Source organism: Molothrus ater, chromosome 2, assembly GCF_012460135.2.
Source record: "Molothrus ater isolate BHLD 08-10-18 breed brown headed cowbird chromosome 2, BPBGC_Mater_1.1, whole genome shotgun sequence".
Taxonomy (NCBI): domain Eukaryota; kingdom Metazoa; phylum Chordata; class Aves; order Passeriformes; family Icteridae; genus Molothrus; species Molothrus ater.
In genome coordinates this window covers 10,710,687-10,728,895 of record NC_050479.2, presented here as the reverse complement: position 1 = coordinate 10,728,895, position 18,209 = coordinate 10,710,687, and the positions used below count along the sequence as shown (strand labels likewise).

Here is an 18,209-nt window from a genome sequence, read left to right as displayed (position 1 = left end):
AGCTTTATATATCATGACAATCAAGTTATAATCTGGCTTCCTGAATAGCACAAGCTAAACAATTCACCTCTAATAAGAATTAAGCCCACATCCAGTGGCTTAGCAAGAGTGTATTTAAGCATGTATCACAAATTAGTTGTTTTGTCCAAAGGTCATGTTCATCCCACATGAAGGAAACATTATTAATTGAGATAAAAAAATGCTGTTTCTATATTCCTATATTAAACACATAATATTCATACATAGCACACACCAAGACGCATCCTAACATCTTAAATTTTTTCTGCTCATTCTAATGCAAAGAGATGACATAAAACTGATTTCACTCTACTGCTGCTAACACTCAAATTTTATGAATTATTCCTTAATTAAAAGAATGTTGAAACTACATCCAAATCAATATCCAATAAAGCAAACAGGAAAAAAAAAATGTAGTGTTGAAGAATATCAATTTTCTTCTAGTATATTGCAAATAGAAATTACTTCAAGCCACCTAGATCTGAAAAGGTATTTTCCTAAAAGAAGAGTAGACTTTCTTTACAATGGAAGCTTCAAAAATACATTTGAACACAGCTCAAGGAACTAGTTTATATTTTACCTTCAGTTCCTCAACAGCTTTCTGTAACTCATCAGGTGTTTTATACTCAAAATCTCTTTCCAGATATTCTTCCTCAGCTTGTGTTATCCACTCGTGCATCTCTGACAAATCCTTTCTGAGACTCACAGTCTTATCCAAACCACCTTTTAACGCAGCCTTCTTAGCATAGGCCTTTAAGAAAGAAAAGATTACATAGTACTTGGAGCAAAGCTACTGTACAAACTTGAAAACGTTTTAGCCTGAAAAGAATCAAATTAAATCCTACAATAATAAAATTGTTGTTATTAGGCAGATGTTAACTAGTAATTAGGTAGATAATAATAACAAACAATCAAAAAAGTACTACATTTGTATACATCCTTTTTTTAGCAAATCATGGCCCTGCAGAACGAGTGCTGTAATGATACTAGAACCAGAATCTGCACCATATGCTGAGGTGATCAGAAAACAACTGTGGAAAAGAACATCTCCCAGGGATTAGCTTCTGTGAAATGTAGAAAGAATAACTACAGGAGATTTTGAAAGCACATTCAAGGATGAAACCAAATGCTCTTGAACTATAAAGTCAGATGGCCTTTAACTTGTTCAAATGCAACTCACTAGAGAATAAAGCAATATGCATATATTTCTTCTGCTGATTAAGTAATTTAAGAATGTCTCCAAAAGGTGAATACCCTACAAATAAGTAAGGAAAAAAGTCCAACCTCCTAGTGGAAGAAACTATTTATCTAAAAGGGAAAAATGTTACTACTAAATCACTTGCCAGTCACTAAGTGGGCGTCATATAATTATATTACCCAGCTCACATACAGAACTAGAACTTGATATTAATTTAGATCACCTCCATCCCAAACCATTCTCTGATTCTATCCATTGTGCATTAAATTATCATTATTGTCCCTGATTGTGCATTTATCGTCTTTCAATAGTATTAAGAAGTTTGCATCCAAAAATAGTAAGTTGCACTGGTGCCATTTCTCAGAATTGGTCTTGCAGAGCTTATTTCTACAGTATTCTGCTCTGTAGTGCTGCTTCAGTAAACTTTATTTTTAGCAATATCAGGAGAATTTTTCTTCATATTTGGTCTCCATTTCTGACATTTATTGATTTGTTACTCATCCTTGAGGACTGGCTGTTAAACATAAATGCTGTTCTACATAAATGTTGTTTTACAGAACAAAATAGAGCAACAAGCAGTGAGTATAAAAGCAGAATTGTATGTTGCTCTGCAAAATTATCTCTTCCTCAGTCCCAGCACAAGAAGAGAAGGTAATCTCCTATCACCTGAAAAGAGTATCTGAATTGCCAATGACAACTGCCAGCTCTCACAGTCATATTAATTGCATGTATATCAACCCAAGCTGACTTTTCCAAATCTTCTCAAGAAACCTCTACAAACCAATTGATTTTTGTAATTATTATTCATGTATTTTAATAGCTATTGCTGAAGACATTGAGTTAGAAATGCCCACTGAGATAAAATAATTTGTGCCTTGTGTTGAATGAAACAGATTATTACAGACAGATTTTCAAGGAAGTCAGAACAGAACAGTGACAGACTACTATACTTGTAAGGTAATACTTCGAATTTCTGTGAAAGAAGTGCCAAGGTATCCAGTTTATTAATATCACAAAGAAAAAAAAAAGGAATTAACTTCTCCATGGTAGTGAAAGGGGAAAGAATACAAAACCGGATCAATAAAATGTCTTACAGATTTCAAAGAACAATTTTTTATGTTTATCAAAAAATATAGAGAGGCTATTTTTCACATGTTAAGTGAATAATAAAAATTTAAGAACATATTATACCTCATTAAAAGGTAACACTTTTACTTTCATGAAAATATACATTAAAAAGGTACACAACAGAAAAGGGCAAGTAGGAAAAATTTAAAGGTAATACAACATGAATTGTCATAAAGAATAAGAATCCAAATGCCATCAGTGAAATAAGAGTAATTTTTAGCTTCCTTACTCTGTAAAATGATTTATTAATAATGCCTTTAACTAAAATAAAAGAACTGTCCTTTCCTGTTATGTCTCATTCTTTCAAATCTGTGTGACTACTGGAGAATAATTTATACACATGCATATGTGCACATACTCTTAATTCTGAGTTATTCAATTATGAACCCTTCACTGCCTTAATGTCTTTTTTCATCCAGAGTAATGACATGCAATTTGAACAATGTACAAGAAAACATAAAACTAAGTACAGAACTTGATTGTTTTGGCAGATGCCTAAACAAAACCTTCAGAAATCTAGTTTATCAGAAGCCATAAATCTTACTTCTGTTAGACCTAATATATTAGTATGCATCTTTGTTGTAAAAATAGGAAGGTATTGTGTTATAAATAAATATACTTTACATATACTGCTACAGGCTAAATTGCACTCTGTAAAATATTAGTTGAATTAATACCTCTACATTCAGTTTCATTTGCATATGAATAGAAGGACAAATTCTGCCAATGAAAACCCTGATGGTTAATTTAAAAAGAACCAGTCACAGCAGGAGACTTGGTACCTGTTGGCAAATGTGGTCCCACTGAGCATTGAGATCCTTTAGCTCTGCCTCTATTCTGGAAGCAAATTCTGGCTCTGCTTCACTCTTCATTTTCTTCCCAATCTCATTAACGCTGTTCAAACTGGGCTGGATTGTCTGGATATCATTTACTAAAGCCTAAAGGAAGAGCAGAAGTTTATGCAAGCAGAATTCACACAAAGTTTCAGATATGATATCCCTATGAAAATGTGTCTGCATGAGATTCTGACTTGTCTGGGGTCCAGATCTCCAGTAAAATGAGTAAAAACAGACTTATTTATGAGAAGAAATTAAAAAGGAATGAGCAGCTGTAATGTGGCAAGCTGTTGTTTACCAAATAAAATAATGTAATTTTTAAGTGTTATGTATGCACTATAAATATATACATATATAATGTGTAAATGTATCTCTTAAAATGCTTCCCTGCTATTGATTGAAGGCATGAGAAATACCTAGATCTCTTATTCACATTTCCAAAAGAATATTCCATTATAATGGTGAAAAATAACGATAATTCTTATTTAAATAATGGCTAAGAGAAAATATGAGAGAACTTGCAGTTCTGTAAGATCACTCTGTATGTAGCATTTCATAATATTTACACATCCTTCCAGAAAATTTACAGAACTTGTAAATTCCACTGAGCATATAGACAGGGGCCATCACAGATTACAAGATTCACTGCACTTACACACTCTGCTGGGACATGAAGAATTTGTAAACCCTGTGATGGAAGTACCAATACTTCATGATGCTTTAAAACTCTGCTGGGATACCATCCTGGAACTTGTAAGTTTAGTGACAAAGAATGGATATAACTCACAATACCTGCAAGTTCTTTTTGTACAATCAGAAAAGTTTATAAATCACATGATTAACAGATACAGAAAAAAAAAAATGGCACAGATTATACAGATTTTTTAAAAAAATGCAACACACAGAGGCTCAACAAAGTAAATAAACAGTTGACTTTAGAGACTAATTACATATTATTTCCTGTATTTAAAAAAAAAAGTCACTTTAATACCTGCCTCCTTCTGGTATTAAAGTTTCCTTGTTATAACTGAATTTTCCTACAAACCCAGGACATGAGAATGGTTTGAATACACTGCAGAAGGCAATCCTCTTTCTACATGAATTTATTTTTAGGAATAGTAATAATTTGTGTAACTTCTGTATAAATTCAGCTCATAGAGAAGAATTGAGTAACTGCCAAGCAGGCAGGTAATACTCACTGTACATTGCTCAAGTTGCTTTTCCAGTGCTTCTGAGTCTCCAAGGGCAGGCCACTCTTCCTTCAGAAAAACATCCACTTCAGCCATCCACTTCTTCAGTGTTCTAGTGTCATTCTGTGTATTAAAAAGACATTTCATTTCATCACACAAAACCTGACTGGCAAGAGTGCAATTCGTCCTGACACTACAACCAAAACACATTGCAATGTAATTTCAACATTATTGAGCTGTCTGAAAATACAAACACAGCAAACAAGTAAAACCAATTTTACCTGGGTCTGTCATCAACACTTTAACCTGTACTTTGACCATTTCTGACCAAGTTTAATGTGTCTATGAGCAGACAACCTTATGGCTCTCAAATTTATGCCTTCTAGATATCATTTGTGTTTAGATACTGCATGCTTGTTCATTGTTTCATTCTACGGCTTCAGATTACTCATAGTTGGCATTTAATTTGGGCTCACCCATCAAATGTTCTGTGCTTTCATTTAAACTTCAGACTCCTTTTGGAAGTTATATGCCCTAGTGACTATATTTCTAACAGAACACAGCACAGAAAAACACCCTTACTATTCAGAATGAAAAAAGCCAATGTAACTGAAGGAAATTCACTTCAGAAACTAAAATCATATGATGAGTCAATGAGTCATTTCAGAGTCTCTCAGTTACTGTTTCTACTACTAAAAAAGGAATATTATTTCCATAGCCTTTATTTAACTCTTGCAGTTAACAAACAAATCTTGACCTCAAATACTTGAAAAGAGGGAATGCTACCAGTCCTGGAAACATTACATAGGTAATCTAATAACTTGAAAAGCAGAATGAAATTTAAAAATACCACTTAAAATTACCTTAAAATGCAATATTTGATAATCAGATACACATATTAAAATAAAACACATATTTGGCAAAAACTTTAGAAGTAAATTATAATGCATTTTTTCATCAAACTGTTTTCATCACCAATGAAATACATATCAATATTACATGCTGAATGTAAAGTTGAATTAAAGCACAAAAAAGGATGCTAGAATAGAGATTGCATCCTAAAATGTATACAAATGTGCCTTAGTAACTATTATGAGTAACCAAAGGAACATTTCCCTAATGTGACTGATATACTTTAAAAAAACCAGGCTATCATGGAAAATGAACTGAATTAATAAAATTAATCATACAAAAATTGTCAGTATACTCCAGAATGGCAATTACCAAAACACTGTTGAAATATCTACTGTGCATTCCATTATCCAACAGTAAAAATAGTTCAGAATCATATTTCATGATGAAACTTTAATACCTTTACAAGAATACTTTTAGTTCATTAATGTGGTAAAATATTTATCTGGTGGGATTTTCTTAAAAAGAAATTAGTCTCCTGCTACCAATGAAGATCAAATGTATGACTCACATTTTTAATCAGATTGTAAATGCATTTTGTTTATGAACACTGATTTCATCATATGCCACACTGATGCATTCCATAAATTACAGCAGCTAAAACAATAATCTGGATGAGAAGTCATTCAAGAAGTTCAAAAGACAATAACTTTTATATTAGATGTGTACCAGAGGGCTTTCAGCAATAAATATAAAGGGTAAAATTTGTGTGCATCAAGAGCTCACGCTGCTTTAAATGCTTTACATGAGCATGGTCATGATGCTCAGGACCTTTCTAAGACCAGTGGGAAAAGCTCTGAATTTGGCGAAGGGGTGGGGGTGAAGATGGGAGGCAGAGGGGAGAAAAAAGACAAAAGTTTGAATTTCTTAAGCAAAGTGCCCTGCTTTTTTAATGTGTTTTGGGAGTAGGGTAGCATCTGTGAGGAGAGGACAGGTGCTGTTCTGTGTTGAACATAGACAGTTCCAGCTTCCCTCTGTGGAATCACCACAGGACAGGGCTGATGCAGTGGTCAGCTAGAGATGCTCAGTGGCAATGTAGTTAAAAAAGGACAAAAATGTTAGACAGACAGAGGATGAGAGGAAAAAAGTGAGAAACAGCCCTGCAAAATGTGAGAAGCAGCTTTACAGACACCCAGGTGAGGTTCCAATGCTGCCCTTCTAAATACCTGAAATACACTTCTGCTTTCTGGAAAGTGCTGACAAGATACTACTATATTACAGGTGACTTTAATTATGTAAGTGAATTCATTAAAGTCAATACGGTACAGCTACTGCAGATGCATGAATAAGTGCTTCAGCTACATTGAAAAAGAAGTAGAGGAACATTATTTCCAATTTTTAATTAAATTAGAGCTTTTTGCTAATGAAACAACATAATCAGAAAGAACCACAAAATCAGAATTCAAAGTAAAATCTCCACTCATCAGAATCGTGCAGAAATTTAACACACATTTCTGGTCACGTTTTGATCTCTCACTTTGGTGTTAATTCCTGCAAGCACCTAAATGTGTTCTGCCTTAGTCCCACAGCAACAAGCCACCAGGCATAAGCAGAGGCAGAAAAAGTGTGATGCACCTGGAATCTCTGGAGTTTGGTCATGCGCTCCTCCAGCTTCTGGCACTGCTCCGCCAGCTGTGCCGAGAGCTTCTTCCAGCGGCCCAGGACCACCTCCAGCTCGGAGCGGTAGCTCTGGCTGACCTCTGCAGGGCCTTTCCTGGACAGCTCTTCCACAGTCGTGCTGAGATAGGTCAGCCCTTTCTGCTGCTCTTGCAGAGAACTTTGTAGAGCCTGTGAATAAGAAGCGAGTAGAATTCACGTGCCAGGCAATTCTCTTCGTTTCACAAACACGGGCAGCACACAGAGGTCACCTTTGCTAAAACATGCAATGGCATAATTTACTGAGCAATTTGAATTGTTTTTCTCATACAATGTAGAAAGCTTTCTTAGTTGAATTGAGAATATATATATTATATATATATAATTTATCTATTATACTTGTTAATAGATGTGGTCTACATGCATTTCATTAATTTGAGATAGGAATTTGCAATGGCCCTGATAATGACACTTTCAAAAGAATCAGAGAAAAGAACCAGAACATGGAGAAAAAAAGAAACTTAGATAACTGAATCTGTAATACAACGTTTTTTATAACTTCTTAAAACTTTTGTAATTCTCAGCCCAAATTTACTTAATCTATTTTTTTCTATATTCTAAGTTTTATTTCTGAATAAGCATCAAACAATATGCTCATTAGGCATCTGAGAGTAGAAACTCAGTCAGACATTGAGATACAGGGAAGGTTTGTAGCCACTGGCAAAATTTGTTCCACATTTGTCTACTTGTAAATTTGACAAGAAACCTGTCAAAAGACTGTGCTGCATTTTTCAAATCAGAATCGTTTTCATGTCAGCACTCGAAAATGAAATTTCCGAAATCTATGTTTTACTACCAGAACTATCATCAAAGGAATATTTTATGTACCATAAGGACAAACTAGGACTTTTCCTTAACATTTTCAATATCTTATAAAATTGCTTTCAATAGTGAGCACCATTTTAAATTCCTTAGCTTCAGGAATCACTATAAGCAAGAAACCACCATATCCTGAAGCCCTGGAAACCAAAATGAGAATTATTTACTCAAGATCCACAGGCTTCAGCAGATTCATGTACCAAACTAGAGTTCTATTCTAAACTTCTCATTTGAGACATTTTTGCTCACAGCTTGATCACTCACCTTGAACTCCCTGAGTCTCTGCTCCATGGTTTCATATTCAGCAATTGCAACCTGAGGCATGGAGAGTTTAGTTTCTGACTGCTGCATCCACATAAGTATAGTGTTCATTGTCTCCTTGTAGTGTGCAGGAGGCAAACTGTCAGAAACTATATTCAATGGGGAAAAAAAAAAGGGAAGGAAATAAAAGAAGGAAGAAGGAAATAAAACAATTTTTTGCTTCACTATTCAGTTTGCTGACAGAAGACCCTTGGTAAAAGACCAAGCCTTATTGAAGTCTACAGCTCTTTTGCAAGACATTGCAACAGGCCCAGTGTTTATCAGAACTATAAAAATATATGTTTGAAAAACAAACATATTCCTTCTAATGTTTGAGATATCTCTACCATTTTATGAGTTGTGTGCCATTTGACTCTGTTATTATAGGTCAGAAGACGACTTATATGGCCAACACAACTATTTTAAATACGTGTGTTCAGAGATCAACAGACAAATCATTGTACTTAACCTACAATATAATTTCTGAAATGTCTTAAGAACAAAGTTTATGTGTTCAATGTTTCTGTTCAAGCAAAATGTTCCATTTAAGGCATCTGTTAAAAGCTTAAAAAATTAATCTTCCTTCTACAATAAAGTTGAATTTTATTGAACTGTGCTTATTGTGTCAATATTACAGCTACTGCAAATAGACAACATCTGGCACACACATAAGCAACTCATTAGCAGAAACATTCCCTCTGCCATCAACAACAGTTGCCTCTATGCTCACTGAAAAATCTGTAGACAAATAGCACGGCTGGTTGGAACTGAAACATTTCCAACTTGTCCATAATAATGAAGAATATAAAAGCTAAAAAAAAGTTGCACCCATTTGTATCTCCTATTTCCTCCTCAATAGTCTCTGGTGTTTCAAAAATAAATGTACAGAAAAATAATAAAGCTGTCAAAAAGTAGTTTTGACAAAAAATACAGTTAAAATTTTTAAGTGCAAGCTTGCTTACATCATACAGCAGTGCTTGGCAGAATGCACCTCAGATTTTAATCTAATTTTTTAGTTGATCAACAGAATGCTACATGTAAAAAACCTTATATTTACAGTCAGATATCATAACAATTTCCTAAAATCAGACAATCCCTCTTGTGAAGAATGCACATTGTATGGCAAAATTTTCTCATAAAAGCCTTGCCATTTATTAAATCTGGGGATTTACAAAAGATAGAACTTGGTACCAGGAAAGACAAGAATTTCTTCCCTTATGAGGTATTTTTGACTCACAGAAATCTATAGTAATATATCCTTGGAAATACAAACGCAAACATTTTCCATCTCATCCAGCAACATCTGAAACATTTTCTTTGCTTAGTGAAATTTGTATTGTCTTTGGCTCATTTTATCCAAACTTCTACTTTACAATAGAGCATACATTTAAACTCTACACTCAAAACAAATGGAGATATAATTTGAGCAGCTCAGATATGTTAAAGAATTATACAACTCTTAACCGCAGCTTTATTTAGAAGTATGAAATTGAGTTCCTGTCATCCGGTCATCCTGAAATGATGACCTGTCAATCATTTCTCCCTTTAAATGAAAAAAACATCTTAAGACTAATGTATAACTTCAAGCATTTAAGTAAAAGAACAGGTATTTTTGGTAGTACTGGAGTACCTCAGAACAGTTGAAAACTGCTATAGCAAACTCCACCAGAGTGCATCAAACTCTAATCCTGTAACTTTGCCAATAATATTAAAATTTTAAAACCATCCAAACATTGCAAGACATTTCATTCAATTGAAATGAGTTATGCTTCCTACTATTGGATGGACTAAATAAGAATTCAATGGGATGACAAATGTTGATTTAATCAAATTAATGTCTTTGCAATTTGGTTATTAAATATTAATTTAAGAAAGCATTGTTAAATTGAGTGTAACCATAGTTTTCCCATTTCACGTTTCCAGATTACTACAAAGTAGCAATAATGAAACACTTTTTGATTCTTTAAGACAGACAATGTGTCAGCATTTTCATCCACAAGGAAGCAGATTAACTTTTAGGATGGCACTGAAGAGCCTTTATTATTTTAGCAGGACATGATGGCAATGGTGAGAATTCAGTCAAGCTCCCACAGTGGGATTCACATTACCCAGTTATAACTGTCTAAATAATCTAACTCATTTATGGCCTCTCTGTGGGCAATATGAATCTCTAAATTCCCCATGGTAATAATATAAACCCACAGTCAAGACCTGTTTCTTTTTATCTTAAAATTTGCTTTGTGACAATAATATTTATGGACTAAAGTCCACACAGTAAGCAAATCTCACTAATATGGATTCTGCTGTGTTATCAAAAAAAAAAAAAGAATTGGCAATGAGAAAGATCTAGTATGTCCTCAATATGGGCCTAGTTTAGATATAGCAAAACTAGGTCCATGGCAGAACTGTAACAAAATATCACAGACAGAAATCACAAAAGTGTTATTGTGAAATATCAGAATATGGTTCCCATGCCAGAGGGGAAAAATATGTTCGTATTAATCTATTCCACTTGTAGGGAATGCATTTTTGTGTGACTGACATTGTAAGCCTTGAGAGCTGACAGGCAAATGCATTTGCACTTGCATATTTCTTTTAGAGAAAGTCCATACGTGTGGAAACAAAATGTTTAAATAGCTAGTTAGGATTTATTTCTAATAAACAGAACTATCTAAATATGTGAAAATAGCTTTACAAGTAAGTAAAATACTTTGTTTGTTTTTCCTCACTGCTTCCTTGGTTTTTGTGACCAGATTTTTCAGTCAAAAATATTTTCCCAAGTCAGAAATTAAATGAGAATATTATTATCTCAACACTGATCAAATCCCACTGGATAGGTTGCAATGTGTTTCTCCTGCAGTCATTACAAATCCCACTGTTCATCACACCATTGTGAAAGACAATAAATATAATCTATGGGACCATTTTAGTAAAGACTTATTCCCTGAAATAAATCAACAAGATTGAACTTCATTTATTTCCAATAAAAATCTCTTCAGTAGTAAAACCAGGCTGATGTTTTCACAAATTTGTTTTACTTATTTTATAATACAAATACTTGAACCAATTCATCAATAGGTCTTTATTAATAAAAGCTGTGATTTCCTTATCCTATATTTTTAACCAGAAAGTCTCATAAGGAATCCTGTGTAATACTTGATCAATGTTATGCAAGTGATTTAAGACCTCCAATTCTCTTTGTTGAAAAGCTCATGAAAGAAACAGAAGGGAATAAAAGAATCACAGTGTGGTTTGGGTTGGAAGGAACCTTGAAGATCATCTAGTTCCAGCCCCCATCATGGGCAGGGACACCCACTAGATCAGGCTGCTCAAGTCCCATCCAACCTGGCTTTGAACACTTCCAGGGAAGCCCTTCTCCAGTTCTACAGGACCTTTTGCAACAGTAAATATATTTTAAAGACACAATTATTTTTTAGGTGGGTTTGTTTTTCATCCATAAAAATATTCATTTTTACCATTGAGGAAAAGGACAAAATCACCTGCAGAGGAGAGGACATTATCTCATACACATTCATTTCACAGGCTGCTTTGTCCTTTTGATCTTGATTTACATAAAAAATAATTACTGGAGGAAATGGATGGGGTGAAAAAAAAGAAAAGAAATTGCTTGCATCCTACTTATTAAAACAATAAATTCTCACACACATCTGAACTGTATCTTCAGCTTGAAAGACACATTTAAAGAAGGTTAAGCAAACTTTATCTCTCAAAATCAAAGAGCAATGAATATTTTTACTAATAAATCATAGTTCAGGTCTTAAAGAAAACTTTTAGTTATGAAGTTTTCAAGATACTTGCCTAAGATACTTGTCTAAATTTTTCCTTCCTCAAGTATAGAATGATTTGTGAAAGACTATTTTATGTATCATTACAATTTCACTGCCACTTATAACCCATTTCCAATGCACTTAAAGCATCAAAATAAGTTAGCAGTTCAAAGTTTTAACCAAAGCAGAATAATTGCAGACAAACTCTAAATGGTCATTATACTGTTACAGTCAGTGTAGTTTATTATCTTATAAAATTCTGCCAAGTTTGAATTGCATGAGCGCTATGTAATCCAACACTCTGAGATATTGTATTTATGGATTAGAGAGAATAATAATTTGCATGTGAAATAATTTTAAACATGGCATGGGTAAATAAAAAGTCTAAAGAATCTTTACTAGATGCAGAAGGCAAAAGCTTTCTAAAGTACTTCCTGAAATAAACAGAAGAAACATCATTTGAATGTAGATGAATAATTTATCATTAATAATAGCAACAGCAATGATGACAATGATCACTTCACCTTTGGGAATTACTGATTCTGCAAAGGTAGAATCAGAAGTTGAAAGAAAAGTACAGTGCATAAATTTATGAAGCAGACAAAAATGGAAATATATATGACTTTTTCTTTGCCACCTCCACCTTGATACTTTTAATTTTACCCGTGACAAAAGCCTTTTTTTTTAGTTACTTGCTAAAAATCCAATTTCCCTCAGCAGAACATGTATCTCAGAGAGAACATGTATCTCCATCAAGGCCGCAACTGGGTAGCAGCTCAATGCAGCGAGACTGAAAAGCAGAAGCACCTTAATGGAATTCAGTTCAGTCACAGAAGCAGAGGAGTGCTGGAATGAATCAGCTGCCACCCAGGAGGGAGTTGGAACTGGGGAATATTCACTTACCTGACACTGACTGTCAGCTCTCCCTGGGCTCAGGGGGAATGGGAGGCTGACCGCGCTGCTCCCTAAAAATCTCTCTGATGTAGCAGAAGTTAATTTCAAGACAAGTAAATATAAAGTACAAAACCTCCTTTTTCACCAGTGTGTTACAAAATCTAAGAACTTCCTTGGGAAATCAGGTTATTCATACTAGAATCATTGCCAGCATTGTCTATTTCACTCCCTTCTGTAGATTACTGAACTGTTTTAAGCTCAGTCTGACCTTTAATTTTTCTATATAGCAATATTCTAGACCTTACTCTAAATGTGTTTGGGGAGAAAAGAGAGCTGAATTGCTGCATACATCACATTCAAAGTGACATATGGATATACAGACATTCTGTAAAATGCAAAAATGGGTTGCATTTCTTAATATTTTATGAGATTGTATCTCTTTCCTAACCAGCACCACAAAATAATGAAAAAACCCAATCAAATAAGTTTCAGAATTTAAATTAGGTTTTATAATTGGAAATGTTAGCCAAATAATGGAGAAAAACATGTAAGAAAATCTGAGTTAGTCTTTAGTATTATTTTATTGACAAATCTGCAGCAGAGAGAAACTACTAAGCACTCCTGAATGTTTAAAAAAAAAACAAAAACAAAACAAAACTAAGCTGCCATCACTTTCAAAAACCGCAATCAAAACTAACCAAACAAAAAATATTTGAGGGTGACAATTCCCAAAATTAGAGAAAACTGTTTATGAGGGAAAATTTCTCTTGAAAAACAGAATGGCTAAATACCCTCATTCATTAGAAAAGATAAAGAATAAATGGAAGATTAACAAAAAAAAATCTTTTTAAACACAAGTAGGTTTTATTCACAGGAAAGAAAAAAAAAAGGATCAATTATTATAACTGATCTGCAATACATCATTCAGTCCTCAGGAGACCTTTCCATCTGTAGGAAATAATTAAAATAATTTATGTAAATAAAAGATGGAAAGCTCTAAGGAACTGTAACAAAATTTCAAAGTTTTCTATTAAAATAAGGGCTCCATGCAATATTGATTAAATACTTTTGTTCTCCTGCACTACAGGAGACTCTCCCCAGCCTGGTCAGAGTTTCCACCTCAGGACAGCTGTTCCTGCAGCTGGCCAGGGCACTGGAGGAGCAGATTGCAGCCCAGGCTGGGGAAGGAATTCCCAGGAAGAACTTCACTAAAGCCCATGACATTACAGGTCAGGCACTGAACAGTATTTACCTTACTGGACCAATCCACTGGTTAACTCATGGCCTCTCACCACAGTAAAATTTGGTGTGGCAAACCAAACAATTATGGAAGTTTAGACAGAGGAGAAATCATAAAGAAGCCAGCATTCTTGCTATGTTTCTGTTGGAAGAATGGCAACTGATTTCAGCATATAAAATCAGTTTTTTACATCTTGCCTGTTTTTCATCCTGAATTTAGAGTAATTAAGAAACTTTATACTCCTTAATGTTAAATTTCTACAATTCATTCTTTCATCACTTGCTATGAGACGCTTGTATTCTATTTCTTCAGTTCTCCCATGCATCATCACCTCTTCAGTTTGCCTATCTGGACATATGTAAAATAACTACAACAGTGCAGTAATCTAGTATTGAAAAAAAAAACAATATCCAAGACTCTGTGAGAGAATTTAGGAGGAATATTAGAAAAATCCACTAGAAGGAGCTAGCACTATGTCAAATTTCAAATCAGTACAATAATTTAGAGATATCAGTGGTTGAAGAGGCAAATAATATCTTTGTTGTTGGAAAAAATTAAATTTGTATTCTTTTTTGTCTGATACTTTATTAATTTCATAAGCTAATACAGAAAGTATACAGTAATTACTGATATGCTACCTATCATTAATTAGGAATAGTTAACTTTCTATTTTGGTATAACACTTTGTCCCTTTTGAAAAATTAATTTTACTAAAAATATCACAAATAATGTTATAACTGGCAGTCATGTGTTCTGTCTTGCAAATAAGAAAGAGTTGGCCACATGATGAAAAACTAGATATGCTAAGGTGGCTACTCTCTTTGATAAGATTTATGGAGATAAATTTCCATTCTGTAAAAATCTAGAGCAGATTCACTCCTGTAATTAAGGAGTGAATCTGCTCTAGATTTTTACAGAATGGAAATTTCCATTCTGTAAATCTCCTGTCTTTCCTCTCTACTGACTGACAGAGATGGACTGCCTTGTCTTATAATCCAGATAAACAAAGACAGTTTTGTGGTGCCAAAAAATATCACTGAATCTGTCCATAAACACACTAACAAGAGGAAGTCTGATGGCAGAACTACATTGAGTGGAAGCTTTGCTTCTGAATAGTGCACCTTCCCTTGATTTCTTAATAAAAAATATGGAATGAACTGATAATTTTTGAAAGACTAATTCAATTGCAAAAAAAGAGCACCTGAATTGCATTACTGGTTTAGCATCACAAAAGCAAATACAAAACTGGCAAAGCAAAATATAAACACCTATTCTATGTGTGCTAGTCAGGCAAATTGACTTCTTGTCAAGAACACTTACTGGTCTGTAGCTGCTTTTCTCTGGCATGCATGTCAGCAAATATTTGTTTGAAATGGCTGGTGAAAGCAGCAAGGTCAGCATCCAGAAACACTGGTGCTTGTTCCTTCTCTTTGAGTGCTTGACTTTGAGCCTTTAGCCGTTCAATCTGAGGCTGCAGGGTTGACATTCGAATTATTTCATCCTGCAAGTGCGAAGAAAAAAAAAAAATCAAGATATGCTACACAAGAAATGAAACCACTAGTGCCATGAAGTCACCACTGTTTCAGTGCACATTACAAAACTGTTTTGCTTCCAAACACATCAGTTACAATACACATCAATTCAGCATTTTAAACCTTTCCTCACAAATCAATACCTCTACTCCCAATAAAATTGTTGATTGAAATCACTGCTTAAAGCCACCTTAAAGTCACTTTCACATGACATTTTGCTCAAAGAAAATAAGAAGGATTGTACATTAAATTTTCAATCCTAAGGAACATCTTTTTCACGTGAAGATGGGAAGAGAAAAACACCACATGTACCATAATCCTGGACCCATGTATGTTATATAATGTACAGACTAAAATGAAGTAGAAAAGGAGAAATGAAGACGCCCAGAGATTTCTAGCAGCCTCACAGTAACACATTAGAGGCTGAGGTTAAGATTAGGATAGCACAGAGCAGCTGGAAGGGACTTTCAGGGAGCATCTGTTCCAATGGCCTGACCGTTTCAGGGCTGACAAGTTAAAGCCCATTGATAAGGACATTTTCCAAATGGCTCCTACAGACTGACAGGCTGGGGGCACCCACCACCTCTCCAGGAAGCCTTTTTGTTACACTCTTCAAACACCCTCCCAACTCCAGTCTAAACTTCCCCTGGCACAGCTTTGAACCATTTCCATGCATCCTGTGCCTGGATACCAGGGAGAAGAGGTCAGCACCTCTCTCTTCACTGCCCTTCTCAGGAAGCTGTAGAGAGCAATGGGGTTGTGCTATTATACCTTGTATACACTGTGACACATGCAACTACAGAATATAAAAGAAATTAGCAAAGTAAGCCAAATGTACAGTTCATAGCGGAGATATTCAAAGAAAAGTTTTCTGCACGAGAACAGAGATCTCTGTAGGCACAATGCCATCTTGGAAATATCTGAAAATTGAAGTAATAGCATAAATCTCAATTTGGGTTTCAATATTTTCTGATTGAGAGCTTCTGGAGTCAGAGATTTTTAAAAGTCCAACTTCTACAAGTATATCATGCAATTTATAATGCAATACTACACTTCAATATACTGCTGTTAATCAGTATTTGCTTGTAGACACCCACAGAGCTGTCTACAGTAAGAGAGAGAATTTCTATGATGGTACAGTGCACAAATAAAAACAATTAGGGAGACTTATAAGTGAAATGGTGTGACAGTTTTCTGTACAACTCCTGTGATTCTCTCATATTGTGACAGAAGAATATTTCTCCATTTGACTACACAACCCATGCTGAATCAGAACACAGGGTATGTAAGAAGTAAAGTGGTCTGCAATGGCAGAATTTTGGACTTGAAGGCAATGTCCAGGCACAGATCCTTAACAGAGGTGATAAGCAATATTATCTTAATGAGGAACCAAAAGCGCAGATTTTTACATTAAAATGAAATGTGAAAAAAGACTTTAGGCACACAGCTCCCTCTAAGTGTCTAAGTATCCTAATAATAAAATATTTGGGGCATATTTTTAAAGACCCATATCCTGGGTTCTACTGCCTCTTTATTTCTTTACCAGTCTTTCCTTTCCTTGAACAAATATTTTCAATAATTATTTGTAAATCCAAGGAGTCCATTTACCATTTTTATAGTGAAACATTGTAAGTCATAATTTGTCCCACTGTTGGAACACCTATGAAGCACAATATCATAAAAAACTTGAACAGTCTCTAACCTTGCATCTTTCTAACTGAGCTTTAACTGTAGCAGGATCTGTTGCTGGTGTGGGCTGTGCTCTCAGCCAGTTTTCTGCAGCAATTGCTGTCTGCTCCAGTTGCTGCAGCTGGGAGTAGAAGTCAATGATGTTATTTTGGTACTCCAGCCATGCCAGTCTTTCACTCAGCAACTGACAGAACTCAATCCAGCGGCTCTTCAGCTGCTCTGAGGCTTGTCTAATGTTGTCAGGATTCAGACCCTCTAGAAAAACAAGAGAAGATGCTTAAAGATAAACAAGTTACAAAGAAAAGGGAAAAAAAAAAGTAGGATAATTTAACAATTCAGTTTCACTATTTGAGAGCCCATAAATCCTGTTAATGATTTATCACCAAATAACAGTTCTGAATCTACAGATGTTACACATTAGTGGGGAAAGCATATCAAAAATATTTAAAGTTGCTGTCTGGGTACTTTTGTTGCTATGGGAATGAATTATAAACTACATTAAAGTACAAGAATGGGAATAAAGCAAAAAGTAGAGATACAATACATAAAGCTAATTAAAACTGCTGTAAGAAATAACCAAAGGCCTGACAGCTGGATTTTGAAAACTATGCCTGGACTGAAATTAGATTTTAATGTACAAGGCTATTGCTGGCTTTTCTTCTATAAAAAGACTGATTACAATTAATAGGAACTATACTCCACAGTTATTTAGAGGTTTCTGGTAATCCAACACATATATTTTGCATTATACATTATTTTAGAAATATTATAAACACTGAGGAATAAACAAAGTACCAGATCAAATCTCCATCTAGGCCAATCCTGAGTGTCCAATAATGACAGGAAGAAGACAGCCAAGAAACTATAGGTGATGCTTCTGTATGGTTATTTTCAAAATGATTGGTTTCTCTGATGTAGTTTGCCTATTCCTGTCTGTTGTTCAATAATCATGCTTATTATAAAGTTCATAAAATAAAACTGACTTTATTTATTGAAGACAAGGTAATTG

The 18,209-nt window shown here is 34.5% G+C and overlaps 1 protein-coding gene across 3 annotated transcripts in view; it reads right to left on the bottom strand.

The window, feature by feature from the left end:
* DMD (dystrophin) overlaps positions 1-18,209 on the bottom strand; it is a 1,044,614-nt gene that overhangs the window by 637,158 nt on the left and 389,247 nt on the right. For all 3 annotated transcript variants that reach the window (XM_054518613.1, XM_036378966.2, XM_036378958.2), the window contains exons 20-26: positions 17,214-17,455; positions 15,300-15,480; positions 8,022-8,167; positions 6,858-7,070; positions 4,380-4,493; positions 3,127-3,282; positions 599-769 (exon numbers count right to left, since the gene is read on the bottom strand). In XM_054518613.1, the coding sequence (XP_054374588.1) occupies positions 599-769; positions 3,127-3,282; positions 4,380-4,493; positions 6,858-7,070; positions 8,022-8,167; positions 15,300-15,480; positions 17,214-17,455 (1,223 nt within the window). The remainder of the gene's footprint in view (positions 1-598; positions 770-3,126; positions 3,283-4,379; positions 4,494-6,857; positions 7,071-8,021; positions 8,168-15,299; positions 15,481-17,213; positions 17,456-18,209) is intronic.